At 34.3% G+C, this 15,500-nt stretch overlaps 1 protein-coding gene across 2 annotated transcripts in view; it reads right to left on the minus strand.

The window, feature by feature from the left end:
- LOC149806171 (alcohol dehydrogenase class-3-like) overlaps positions 1 to 15,500 on the minus strand; it is a 60,338-nt gene that overhangs the window by 26,264 nt on the left and 18,574 nt on the right. The window contains exon 3 of one of the 2 annotated variants that reach the window (XM_089951088.1): positions 13,736 to 13,874. The exons of the other annotated variant lie outside the window; for it this stretch is intronic. Coding sequence (XP_089807214.1) covers positions 13,736 to 13,874 — 139 coding nt within the window. The remainder of the gene's footprint in view (positions 1 to 13,735; positions 13,875 to 15,500) is intronic. 2 annotated transcript variants of the gene reach the window in all.

A 15,500-nucleotide genomic window follows, 5' to 3' on the forward strand; every position in this document is an offset into this window, starting at 1 on the left:
TCAGATTGGTCGTCAATGGCAGCATCATATTTGGATGTCCAGGCTCCAGATGAGACATGTATGGATCTTGATCAGCTGGACAGTTAACAGAACTTTCCTGGTTAACTCAAAGTGACCATGTGATGGTGACTTGATCAAAATTTTATAAACTGGTTGAAATTCCAAAATTCTGAAGAAAGCAAATTTTTTTAATCTTTTGGACTGAAAATCTGGGGCCAATAACTCCTCCGACACAATGCAACACTGGAAATGAAATTTCTTCATGGTCTCATATATAAAGCTGCATTCCACGTTTACTTCAAATCCAACAATCCTTGGTTAAGTAATGCTGCATGAAAGTGAAGTCATGAGAGAGGGCAATCAGACTGCTGTAAATGTTGCCAGATATCAAATTTATTTATAGCATCAACACAAAGCCAAGCATCAAATATAGCTGAAATCCAACAATCTTTGCAACATATTGCTGCAGAAACAAAATTCAGGAACATGAATAATCAAGGGGCATAACTCATATGAGGAATACTGAAAGCTGAATTTTATTTTCAATTCACACCATATAACCATTTTCCTGTCGAAGTACCATTAAATGCCAATATATGCAAACACACCCTACAGAACCACTGTCAAACTATATCAAGAGAATTAACCACTGATTAATCATTTTCTCTCTGGATCAAGTTTTGCCTGTTAAACATCTTGATTGGGCTTTCAAGGTCAAAAGGACAAAAGAGCTAAATATAAGTTCCTGCCTTTTGAAACATCAACTATTCTTAGCAACAGACAGTAGACACCATACCACAAACTTTGAGCTCTACTCAATGAAATCTCTAAGTCAAAAGCGCAAGAATAAAAATACCATATATACTCGCATATAAGGCAAATAATTTAGGAAAATATAAGGGCCTGGAAGAAGGCGGGGTCGGTTTATCTGCGGGCCAATGTCTAAACTTGACAGTTTTTAGGTCTTTGTGTTGACTACTGTAATGGCTGTAAATCTTTGGACACGAAACAATATTTTTTCCGTGTCATAAGACATAGGCATGTAAAAAAAAAAATTCATTGACCCAACAATTATTAAACTGTTATAAATTACTATGATTGATTTTGTTATTATTTTGCTTGTGCATATTATCTGATTTCTCCTATACGAAATTAAATAAAGGTAAATACAGACTTCATAATTCGCAGGCCAGTTTAGTTTACCTGGGAGACCAGGCTGAACTATAATGTACAGTACTTACACAGTGCAAAGCGTGCATAGGGTCACTTAAATCCTTATTTATTCCCAAACATATTAGATGCAGATTTTGCTTTATTCATTGCTTTCTTCCAGATAACATTTCAGCTAGTCCTTAATAGCTGTTTCATTTACGTTGAATCACGCGCTCACAATTACTAATTTTCAATGATATAAGCTATCCTACAAATGGACGTAATATTTTTTAAAAGGTACGCAGGTTTAATTGTATAAGGCATATAACCAGCATATATTACATGTTCACGAAGAGCAGTAATAATAAAGGCTAAAATTCTCATATAGATCAACATCAATCAATTTTAGTTTTGTGTTTTGGCTGAACAAACATCACAACTTTCCATACAATGTAAAGCTTGACGTTTCGGCCTCTCCTATGTTGATAGTCAGTGAATTTGTCTTTTGTTTTGCGACAGCAGTACAAACCAGTTAATCATTAAAACCCTGAAACTGGCTTGTGAACTTTGACTGGTAACTATACCAGTACAATGATGTGTACTTGCCTTTTATTCCATATCAGCACGATTACCGCAGATTTGTAAAATGGGGTATAAGGCATACCTATGAACTTTTCAAAAGCCAAGTAGGGAGACTGAATAAATAAATAGAGATTGGGAGCTAAAATCGGGAGATTTTCATGGCATTTCTAAAGCCTCGTTTTCATTAAATATTGATTGATTTTCCTGGTCCAATATGCATGAAATTCGCCAAAGACTCGCCGTTTCTCATTGTTACGTGCCCTATTTTCCCCCAGGATGTACCCTATTTTCATATTCTGGTCAGCTGTAGTCAAACTGCAAAATAGCTAAAGATTAGTCTTAAATAAACAAGCAATAAAGCCAACGTGACTAATCAAAAGTTAATCCTTATCGATGGAACTATTTTGTGAAAACGACTTACCCTGCATCGTAATTCAAAGAAACCACGTTCTACACTTGTGTGTCATGCAAGCACCAGCAATTGATTGGCAAATAAAGGATTCCAAATTTTATTGAACTAAAGGTACCTAAATAGTCAGTCTCATGGTATTTTCCCCTCATTGTATCTCCAACCTTATTCCCTTATTGTTAACTCATAAAGCATTTGGTATTGTTTACTGTAAAACGTATTCTGAATTAGTTTTTTGAGTACACATTTGCTGCATGGTATTTATTTTCATTCCTTCTTTTAATTCAACGATGGTAATTAACATTGGTATATATAGTATAAAAATGCCAGGTGTTCACTCATGTAAATTTCTTTCATGGGAATGGTGCTATAGCATATGGAGTTACAGCATTTGTAGTGATCATTCTTGGATTGAAATTATTTGTGAACGATTTTATTTTTGTGTTTTGTTTTTTTAATTCTGTTTTATTTTTTTATTTTTGTATTGTTGCGGAGGTAAAAAAAATAATCATTAATTTAAGTGAATAATGTTTAAACTTAACCTTCTATTTAGTGAAGAAGCATGTTTTTTCTAGTAATTATTTTGTCTCAACAGTAATTTAAAGGTGATGCAGCAGAACATGTGTGACTTTTCTTGTTTAGATGAAATGAAAATCGAAGACATAATGTAATAATCAGGAATTCTCTGCAAAAATCGGAAGATATGAAAGATATGCAAGTGTCCCCAAAACAGTGAGGTTTTTTCCCTCCCAGTGTGAAAATTGACAGGTATGGTGTAAGGTCACTTACATCAAAGCGAACTACAATTCAGGTTTTACAGTATTAGCATAATTTTCAAAGCATTATTTCTGAAACTTCATTACTGTATTTTGGAGATATCATTAAAGTTTAGCTCAATGGAGCCCATGATTTGAATCCAAGGGATGTACTTAATTCAGCGTGTAATCAAACCTACAATGTACATGCGGTGGCGCCATTATGTAAATACGTTCAGTGGCTTAATTGCGAGCGTTGAATCAAACAGTATTGTTGTTCGTTGTATTGTCATACAGGGATTAGATTTTAATGAGCTAGGTATTTACAATTTCAAAGCAAAAGTAAAAACATTATTACCGGTGCACTGATATAAAATGTCCAATGCAATAATGCATAAACATCCAAGTCAAAAGAAAATAGGTAGTGTGTGTGTGTGTGTGTGTGTGTGATTTGGATTTTTAACATAGTTTAAACAATTTTTCAGTCATATCGCTACAACGTCTGCAGTGTGGCAGTTTATAGTGATGTCTAGCACTGTGGCATCATGCTGCAGACATGTAGCATTATGTCCCACCCAGTCACATTATCCTGACACCAGGCCAACCAGTTCTAACACTAACCTCTTAATGCTGAGCGTCAAGCTAAGGCAGCTGTTAGTATCATTTTTGTAAGTCTTTGGTATGACTCAGCTGGGGATCGAACCCACAACCTCCCACATCCAAGGTGGACGCTCTAACCACTAGGCCACCAGAAAAGGAAGAGGTATTGTTACAGCAACTCATGATTGCTAAATTCTTGTCATGGTTGGATCAAATTATACACAAATCTAAATTAGGCAGAAACAATAAGAAAACAAAAAAATATATTACTTTTCAAACAAGTTTATACCATTTCTTTTTAATAATCTTGCACGCCAACCTCGAGATAAGCATACATGTAGTTTTTTTTTTAAGTATAAGTTTACCTAAATAATAGCATTTTTGAACTTACCTTGTGTATCTTGAGATGTCTCGGAGTTGTGGGTCAGCTTATATGTGGGTCATGTACTTTTTAGTGTTTATACCTGTTCAGTTTGGGGATCGGATTAAATGCAACCATGCTTATACACAAGTATATACGGTAAGTAAAGTTATTCCAAGGCAAATTTTTATTGCTTTTTAGAACATGATTCTCTCCACACCCAACCTATCCCAATTTCTAAAGGTGTACTGATTAATGTTTTCTGTGGCTTGTGACGAACCTGTCAGTACCATAAACAAAACAACCCACGTGGATGACGCCATTGACGTGATGCTTGAATTGTATCTGGCCAGCCCTCTGTTGCCATGAAAAGAAGATACATACGGCTGGTGGAACGCTCACAGGTTTCAGTTCCCCATCTTGGCCAAATTAGCCAGACGCTATTTGTCTGCACAAGCTTCAAATGTTCCGAGCAAGCAGCTGTTTAGTGGCGCAGGCCAGATTTTTTCGGATCGTCATGGATCATTACTCGGCGTGAAGGAAGACATGTTACTGTTGCTTAAATACAACCTACCTCAACTAGGCTTTCTGTATCAGCTGCAGCCAGCATACATTGATGTCTAACTTTAGTCTTAAAGTATGCGTATTATTAATTTTAATTATTATTGAGCTATCGTTATTAACGTTTTTTAGTCATTTATTGAAATCTCACAATGGCAACCTGCATCAATGAACATTAAATGACTAGGTTAATACATTTTCATTCATTTATATCTTGAATTGGCAAACATAAGTTTTATCAGTGTTAGTTTTAGTTTTTCCAGTTTTATGTTTGTGTGATCGTTGTTTTCTATAAATAGCAATGTACTTCTTATCCGGTTTCTGTTTGTTTTTGTACAGAAGTTCAAATTCACTTGCCACATAAACAACCTTGTTACCGCTCACACGTCAAAATACCTGCTTGCATTACACTAGGCCACCGGAGTGGTCGGTAGTTATCAGCATCATCCTAAGAACCAGATTTGTGAATAGGAGTTACTTTTGCAGTTTTCCATATTTTGGAGACTGATGAGGCTGCAATACTTAAACTGATTATGAATGTTATGCTATCTCAAATAGAAGAGGCAGAAGATTTAATGAGTCATGGACCAATCTGATCCAGTCCTGTAGCTTTCTTGGTATCAAGTTCACCGAGACATTCTTTATCAAAGTTTTTTAACCTGGTGGGATAGAAAAACATAACTCCTTTGAGATCTTGCTGCTGCAGAACTTTTTCAGTTCATCAAGTTGTTTTCTATCAATGGTTCTTTTAACTTTGTGGTAATGTTAGTGAAAAAATCATTGAAAACATTTGCAATGTCGGTGTCATCAGTGACTATGGTGTCATTTCTCAGAAGGGAATGAATTTTATTTTTCTGATCTTTGTGTTCCTCTAAGTGAGTTCATTAAGACTTTCCAAATGGAGTTTGTGTTGCTCTTTTTGTTTTCAAGCAATGATTGACAAGTTTTTTTGAAGCTTTTTTAATCATACTTGTTATTTTATTTCTCCATACTTTATATTGTGCATGGTTTCCCATAGCCTCAAATTGGTCTTGTGTTTTCATAGCATCTAGGATTTCAGTAGTAAGCCAATTAGGTTGACTTTCAGTCTTTACTCGATGTACTTTCAGATGTGCACGATTAGAGACTACACCCATAAATAAGTCAGTCCACACCCTCAGAGCTTTATCTACGTCATCCAAATCTTATTCCATGGAACTTTAGAGAAAATGTTCTTCATTAAAAAAATTTAACGATCTGTGATAGTTGTATTTTTCTTATTGCTCTTGCATTTAACCTTTCTTGTCAAAAAAGTAAGATAGTGGTCACAAAGACCAACATTCATTACATTAACATAAGCCACCTTGTCTGGTAGGTTGGTATAAATGTCATCAATAAGAGTGCTTGAAATTTTTTTACCCTTGTGGGCTCATTTACCAGCTGGACTAGCCATAATTATTCAGAAATTCCATCGAGTTGTTCTTTATTTGAGTAATGAGACGGTCCTTGTTTATATCAATGAGTATATATGTTTCATTCTCCTGCGTAAGAACATTTTCCATTTGTTTCACAAAGTTATCATTCCAAATAGCTTTGGAGGAAGGTGGTCTATAAATGAAACCAACTTGGAATGATTTTGCAATAATACTACCAAACTTGTCAAAATTGCTAGAAAAAAACAGGTAACTGACCCATTCATATCATTTTCAACCAAACACTAGCTGTTACACCCTAACCAAACTGACTCTGGACACCATTATTATGTGAGACTGCCTCACTCTCACCAAGTGATAAATGGCTGCAATCATTTCAACATAGCAGAATAGTATGATTTGTATTTCTAGATTTCAGGAAAGCTGTTGACATAGTTATCATGAAATCCTTTCAAACAAACTAAAAACGAAAACAGCAAAAGTTAAATAGTTTTCTTCATACTTAAATCAGATAACTAAGAATGCATTACCTAAATGAGAATATAACATGTTTATGTAAAGGACATTTTGTCTGAACCTGGAACAATTAGCTATGGAGACCCACAAGGCTCAATTCTAAGCTCATTATTAATATTATTTATTAATGACCTACTTTTTTTGGGGGGGGGGGGGACTCATTTTATAGTCAGATCTGTATGCAACTGACATAACATTATACGACATAAAAAATAAAAAGCACAAGTTAGTAATTGCCCGTACGAAATTTTCCACATGGATTAGATATGGAATCCATACGTACTTTTACAGAAATATCCATATGGACATTTTTATTCAATAGCTGAACAACTCTTATGGATTTCAGTGTATCCATATGGAAATGTTATGGATTCCATACGTAGTCTGTATGGAAAATCCCACGAACTATGCAAATTAGTACATGAGATCTGTAGGTTGTCCATATGGAATAAAATTAAAATTCCATATGGAATTTGGCAATAATCCATATGGAATTTCTGATTAATCCATATGGAATTTGGCAATAGTCCATACAGAATTTGTGAACAGTCCATATGGAATTTGTAAATATTTCAAATGGAATTCAGTAATAGTCCATCCCATGTGAAATTTTCCAGGCGTACTTAAAGCGGATCTCAGACAGGGTTTTTTAAGTGCTTTCTGCCTAAACCATAAAAAAATCTGCTTCTGATTTCTATAAACTGCCTAATGATTCTTAGACATTATTGGGAATCAATGATAAATATTCATAAATTTTTTTTTAATGGATTATTTTGACAGACATTATCAAATACTGAAATGTTTGGTGAGATTTCACAAATATATTGACCAAAACTTTCATTGAAAATGTGGTGAGATCTCACTAAAATTTGACTGAAATATTTGTGAGGTTTCACAAAAAAATTGACCAAAACTTTTGAGACGTCATTAAAATTTTAATCACTATATAGTATTTTACTGAAGTTTCAGTAGTTTTTCAGACATTTTAGAAGGTTTCAAATTAATAATAGATATGAATTGAACAGGACTTTATTAACCAAGGTGATATTAAGTGTGCATGAAAACAAATATACAAATGTTGTAATTATATGACATCCAAGGCAAGAGATATGGGAGTTAATAATAATAATAATAAAGACTTTATTTAGAGAAGGTAACTCAGTTAGTTACAGAACTAATCTACCTTGAAGCCTTCTATCTGTTATGTACAATATATACAACATGATGTGAAGAATCTGGCTTGACACTAAATAATTCGTTTTACAAATCAAAGTATCAAGCCTGGAACATATGCACAGCTATCTGTGAACACATTAATATATACAAAATATCAAATATTAGTCTGCACTGAAAATTTCAACTGTGAAAATAATGCAAAATTACAGAAAAGCATCCATTTGAGACATTGATTATAAAAAGAAGAAATGCTAGGAACCTGCCTTATGTCACTTGTAATGCAGACTTGATTTTTGATTAATGTACAAACTATGATGTTGTTGTGGTCTCTTGAATCAGTCCTTGTTCCATATTCAAAAATGATTATACATGTGGGCCAAGAACATTCCACAAAGATATGACTATCTTTGAGAGACATGGGTATTTGGCAACAATTCCCACCAGTGATCTATACTTTGTCCCTCCTTAAATTCATTCTGGACGTTAATCAGTTTGAGTTATATAACTTCGAAATCATCCTGGTTCAATTCCTTGTCCTATTTAGCATGTTAGCCGTTACCGTAAAGCTCTTTATGGCACAAAAAGCAAAATGCTGGTCCTGGTGTTCAGTTTTCTTACAGATTGACCAATTACGTTCCCATCGACTCTGCATTCAAGCTATTCTCATTGTCGCACATTTTTCAAATGGTTATTCAATCTCATATCCTGCTCAAAAATTCGAATCGCCATGTTTAGCAAGCATATTCATTCCCATCAGTTTCCATTACGCAACGATTCTTTGGGCAAGTACAAAATTTTGACCAATCAGAAAGCTCTTTACAACGATCATCTTTTAAATAATAAACGGAACAAATACTTATTAGAAAGCTTGCTGCGGAATGGGACCGGATAGAGCATTATTTTTTTTAAAAATATGGAGACAATATATTTAAAAAAAGGGTCCTTATCAAGGAAAATGAGATTCAGGTCAGGAGAAAAGCAAAATTCTGATTTAAAACGGAAAACAAGAAAACTTGTTTGAGGGCATTTAATCCAGCTTAAGTTAAACAAAAATACAACAACAAAATTTGAAAAAGAAACATAACAAGGAATGATGTGGAAAGAAGTTACTGTGCCCAAAATAAACAATACAATTACAGCTATCAGAAACAGGAAATATAAATGCTGTTGAAAATCATTCAAATTGTACAAGAAACAAAAAATAAATTTTATTATATCTTAATCACAAAATATCACTATATTTTCAGAAATACTGACAAACTTATAGTGAAATTTCAATGTCAAATTCCCAATGATACTTTCAGAAATGTTGGCAGAATCAGTGAAATTTCAATGACAAACTTTCAATATTTTCAGAAATTTTGGTAAAATCTACTTAAATACCATAATTTTTGTGAAAAAGGACATTTGAGTGAATGTCAAGAAATGTTCAGTGATTTTGCTGAAATTTCAGTCCCATTTTCACTAGGGTATGATTTTTGTAAAGCTTTTTTTAATATTAAGCCAAAAAAATTACTTTTCAGAATAAACATCAGATCAAGCCCAAAATCCACCTTGCACCAAATTTTCTAAGTCCAAAGATTCATCTATGCTTGTACTACCAGATTTTAATTTTCTGATCATGTTTACATTTTCTCTACTTTTTGGGTCATGTCTTTGTCTGTTTTTAAACATCTGTGAAAATAATTTTGTTTAAAAACTGACATCCATGTGTTTCTTCAAATTTATATGAGGATTATATTCATCCTTCACATCAGCTACACTAAACATGTACATGTACTCTAACTCCCTACAATATTTCGATTTGAATCAGATAGTTTGGTTGTTAATTCTTCAGAGAGTATTTTCCATGATACTATAACACATGAGCCTGCTTTTCATATGGAAAAAAGTGCTTTGGGATTAAAGTTGCAACTTTATTCCTTATGGAATTTTCATTTGCTGTGAAGTACTTATGGAACTGATATGGAATAAATTGTCTGATTCCATAAGTTTTTCAGTCCATATCTCTTCCATACGGATTCCTGAATTATTCCATACGGAGTCTATAAGAAATTTCTGTACGGGTCCCTAAACTAACTGGACAACTGGTACACAAGCAATGGCATGGTATTTGATATGGCTAAAACTAAAATATTACTTATCTCAATATAGTAATAAAGAAAAAATCTTGAGTGATGAACTGTGTATAATATGGAAGAATTTGCAAATGATCTGTCATAGTAAGAGTACTCTGTACTTTTGTAGATAATGGTCTGTCATAGTAAGAGTACTCTGTACTTCTGTAGATAATGGTCTGTCATAGTAAGAGTACTCTACTTTTGTAGATGATGGTCTGTCATAGTAAGAGTACTCTGTACTTTTGTAGATAATGGTCTGTCATAGTAAGAGTACTCTGTACTTCTGTAGATAATGGTCTGTCATAGTAAGAGTACTCTGTACTTTTGTAGATAATGGTCTGTCATAGTAAGAGTACTCTGTACTTTTGTAGATAATGGTCTGTCATAGTAAGAGTACTCTGTACTTTTGTAGATAATGATCTGTCATAGTAAGAGTACTCTGTACTTCTGTAGATAATGGCTGTCATAGTAAGAGTACTCTGTACTTCTGTAGATAATGGCTGTCATAGTAAGAGTACTCTGTACTTCTGTAGATAATGGTCTGTCATAGTAAGAGTACTCTGTATTTTTGTAGACAATAATCACGCTTGGACTGACCATATAAAACATATCAATAGCAACATTTGTGACTTTTCAGTAGGATAAGACATTTTCCCTCAGAAAGGCACAGCTACATACAACGCATTTTAGATTATTGCGATTCCAATGATGCAAACACAGCTACATACAACCCATTTTAGATTATTGTGATTCCAACGATGCAAACATACTTAAGACCAAATGACTTCAAAATGGAGAATTCTGGCTAATATTGGGTCAAACAGGAAATAGAAAATTTACCTGGCTAAAAATATTACTCATTCAAGACCGAATCCCTGTGAGAAAAGCAAAGTTAATGTACAAGACATCCAATAAAAGTGCTCCTGTCTATTACATTCACTATTCCAGTATAGGCTACATGGTAACATTCCCCACCTGAGATCTATGTCTTCCAAAACAATATAAAATTTGCAAACCAAATTAGAAAATATTCAAAACAATTTTCCAATAACTAGTGAACTTTGCTCTGGAATAAGATTTCAGTAAAGACTAGGAAAGCTATTATATTCCACTCTTCTAAAATAAATTATCCAGTGGCTTCAGATGTGTAGTTAAGATGAGAACAAAAACAAGTGTTTGTATTCATGAATGCCTATGGGCATTATAAAACATACTGTCTATTTATCTGGCACCAACTGCATATTGCAAGTGTATTAACTATGTGGTTTCATATGAATGAATGACTTCATGTGTGGGAAAGAAAGGAAAGAATGGGAATAAACTGCTGTATATGCAAGCTGCTATGTCGCTGTATGTTTGTGTGTGAATATATAAGCATGACTGTGTTTGATATAAATATGTTCATTTTCATGAGGTCCTTGAGGTAGATTAGTTCTTCATTTAACTGTGTTACTCTCTTAACATGACTATGTCATACAATCCATACATCTTTGCATTAAAATATCTGCAATGATTTGTAGCACCTACATTTCTTTTGATGTTTTAAGCCTTGGGGTTATGGTATAAGCTGATGTGTACAATATCAGAGAAATTTGATCCACGCATGGTGGCAGTGATTAGAGAGGTTCTGCTGACAAGCCAGGATAGAGCCAAGAGGAAGGCAGCAAAAATAATTAAGAAAAAGCATTTTGGACAAACCGCTATTACATAAATTTAAAGTTTCTCATATGAAAAGATTTAAAAGATTGATATTCTAAATTTCTAAAAGACCCATCAAGTAATTTACCAGTCCTTAGATCAAAATGGAAGAACACAAATGTATACTAAGGAAGAAGATGGATCAAATTTACATGGACTCCTGTCTGAATATGCAATGACATGAACAAGGTTTCAAACTTCAGAATTCAAAATGTCATTAACTGCCTGCACTAAACCCAAAATTCATTAATATTTTATTTTAAATTTAATTGAAATATTCTATCAAAACTAAAAAATTCTCATGAAACTTGCTATATTTCTTAAGCTTTCAGATTTCAAATTCCCAGCTTATTTTTCCAAATAAATGTCCTTGACAAGAGAAACAGTGATTCTATTAAGTCTGAAAACTGAGTGGGTGTTTCTGTAAAAGCAGATATAGTAATTTTCAGCAACAGCGATGAAAACGCTGCAAAATCGATCACTGATAGAAAGAAGAAATTTTTTTGGGCTATTTTGTTTTTGGGGATAAGCTTCTAGGGTCAGGAGAGAAGAAAATTCTGGTTATATGAAATCTTGTTTATTACAATCTTTTCCACATGCAGTCAGTCTAAAAACATAACTTTCACTTTCTTTTCTTTTCTATGCTACAAAAAATTGCCTTCATTTGTAATTGTATGCCTCTACAATGGTTGACAGAAAACGAAACAAGAGGAATGGTAAGCAATTTGCTCTGTAAATTTATCCCCATCTCTTGCACTCCACCCCTACCCCCCCCCCGATAAAAATTAGTCTATAGTTTAAAAAAATGCACAACTCTTCCAAACAATGTGCAAGCACAATGCTTATTCAACCAAGCATCTGACCCAAGATTAAAAGGCCATAAATCTGATAAACCAGCATGTAATCAAAGACTGCACAACTTGCATCTTTGTAGCTTTCGGTGGATTCCAGTTAGTACTGTAAAGATTGATCACCATGCAGAAAACAAAGTTGGAATAAAATAAAGTGATCTTGACAAAAACACTGTATAGTCATTAATATGGAAAGGGCTTTCTGGTTAGGCTAGTCTGAAAGAATCAAGGTGGTCATGAAGCAATTACTTAAAAATAGAATCTAGGTCACAGTGACCTTATTTGGTTATAAGAGTATAGTATTAACAGACATGCATCCAATTATCAAGTTTTGAAGTTCAGCTATAAACATAGCCCAATGAATTCAATTTAAACACAAAATTTCATCAAAGAAACCGAAGTGTGTAATGCATGTCAGAGAGACCTTTCCTTGCAGTGATGTAACAGATATGCATACTTTCATAAATTAACAATTCTGACAAGAAAAGTGCCTGAGAAATGAACATTCAACAGAAAATGTAACCTAAGTCTGTTGAGTGCCACATATGGGTCATGATGACCTACTACTGAAATTTGTGCAGTACTCACCAAATTTCAAGATTTTACACTGGATAGTACGAAAACAACAATTAAAACAAACCAATTGGTTATCTGATCATAAGCTAGCAAGAACACTTAATTTAAGAGAGTAAAATGTAAAATGTTGGGCACAGTAAACAATCTTTGTATGGGTGTGGTACCAATAGATGCATACAATCATCTAGTTTATTTCTTCAAGCATAAACAGTTTCAACACAAAACTGAACCAACTAACTATGCATACAGGATGCAAAAGACCTGAACTAAATGCAGAACATAAACAAGCTTGAACAAATGCAGCCCACATACCCAATCTGATTAAAAATCAGATCTCCACTGTCCTACATAAAGATCTGAAAGCAATGACTTAAGGGTCAAGTTCTGGTGACCTTTGGTATTATCATAATCACTAATTTAATCAGCCAATCAGATAAAGTCTTTGTGTCTAGGAGACTGAGCAGTGTGGCTGAAGAACATCATTGTGTCCTGAAAAATTTGCAAATTGATTTGCCCACTTACCCCTCTCCAAGGTGGTTAAATTATATGAAACCCACTTCAAATTGCTGCCCAGAACCTGTGAGGAAAGAATGGCCAGGAGGCAGTGAGGCTGTATATATGCTTTCATATGTGCCAAAGCCAATGCCTCGGGTAGTGCAATGCTTGCCCCTTCTTCACAGAGGTTAACTGAGAAATGTGGGAGCACAAGAATTGTCAATATGTGCATATTTAGATGACAACCTTAATATGTACCGAATTTTTGCAGACTAGTTGCATTCACGAGATTGTATGATGGACAGAGGGATGAATGAATGGACAAGAATTACTATATACTCTTACCTCTATAAAAGCACAAGTCATGTGTTTCCATTGGTTATACTAATACATGAACCAGACCTATGAAAGTAGAATTTAAGAATTCTCTCACCGAAGTCAATGCAATGTTAGAATGACTGCATGTGGTACCTGGCTGAACAGCAGTGACGCCCTCGCCCACACTCTCTACAATACCCGCACCTTCGTGGCCCAGAATCACTGGGGGTACCATTAAAGGATTCCATTCAAATGCAGAGTCATCAGAGTTACAAATACCAGTGGCCAATATCTATATATACATGTCAAAATGGTGAGAAAATGTCATCCCTATGGACAGCTTCAGAGAGACATAGAAGTATCTTGTGTGCAACATTCCAAACCCACATTATTTGAAACTGGAAAAGTATATTCCCTGAATTTGACTAATTATCAAAGTTTGGATTATTTTTGACAAACATGAGATCTTTAAAATGACATTAGATTTTTAATGCCCAACACTCATAAAATTTAGAGGCACATCATTTATTAATTCCAGAATCCCTGCAACCGAATTGAAGAAAAAAAAATTGGGCTTTATCCAAAGTCTTTATAATTCATTCTGTCACTAAACTGCTTGCATTTATTTCTTCCAGCTTCATGTAGTTAAAGAATGTTGCTTTTCAAGGAACTGGAACAAAGTTAGTTCCCTGGTTCAACATCAGAGTAATAAATATGCAGTTCTGCACTGGAGAGAAAAGACATCTCTAGAATGTTCTTTTATGTAGACAAATGTATCTTTTATAGTGGTCTAACTTTATAAAGCACATCAATATACTACTGCCCCTTCTTACAGCATGGGTATGAACCATCATCTTACAGCATGGGCATGGATCATAGTAAATGACTGCATCATCTTACAGCATTGGTATAGTCATGGATCATAGTATATGACTGAATCATCTTAAAGCATGGGCATGGCCACCGACCTCGGAGTATTATTGCCCCATCTTACGGTATGGGTATAGTAAAGGCTCCCATTAAATTGACTATATTTACACTACTACTATTTCTTAATTTATTTCACTTGGTTTAAATTCCTGGCTGCTGTCGTGTCAATATAATATGCTTTAATTCACACTTTTTCATGGATTTCTTTAGTATAATGATGACACAGCCTTATCTGAAAACAGCTCAGTATATCTTGTGAACAGTGAATTAAAGAGGCAGCATATGACAGATAAATGAAAACAGTAAAAATGACAGTCATTAATTAGAAGAGCTAAAAATACTTCACCTAAAAAACTGTGAATAGTGAAAGGCACATCAACTGCACTAGTCTTTTAGATGTACTAAGTTTCACAGATATAACTTGAACAATTCTAGACTTGGTCTAGAACTTAGAAGCATATCAGACAGAGAGACAGAACCCATTTCAATACCAAAAACCAGCCCTGGACATTGTTTCTAGAGATAATTAAACCAAATTTTTTGTTTTCCATGACCATATCAGTGCTGCATAAAGGGACGCATTATATCATGGGCTTTAAAGTGCAGTAACAATGCATGCCATCCAACTATACAAGAGCATTCTAGAGGTGTACAGCTCTGCTTGTTGTCTTGACCAAACCTGGAGAAAAAGTCAAACAAGATGATTAATTCAAACAGCTACATTGGCAGCAGGGAAAAGTCATCACCAAATATTGTGCCATGTCGACTGGACAAGACATAAAAATTGGGTCAAAAAAAGAGGTATCGTTAGAAGAGATGACATGGATTATCATATGCTAGTTTAGCTTCTAACCCAGCTACATTAACGAATGCTGTTCACTTTTATAAGGCCCTTACATTCAAATCCCCCATCTACATTCTTTGCATCCTTCCCATTAAAAAAACTGAAACCCAATCTAACTGATGTTCAGATTCTGAAATCGTTTTA

This window comes from Sinohyriopsis cumingii, chromosome 2 (assembly GCF_028554795.1).
Source record: "Sinohyriopsis cumingii isolate HCF-2022 chromosome 2, ASM2855479v2, whole genome shotgun sequence".
In the NCBI taxonomy this organism is placed as follows: domain Eukaryota; kingdom Metazoa; phylum Mollusca; class Bivalvia; order Unionida; family Unionidae; genus Sinohyriopsis; species Sinohyriopsis cumingii.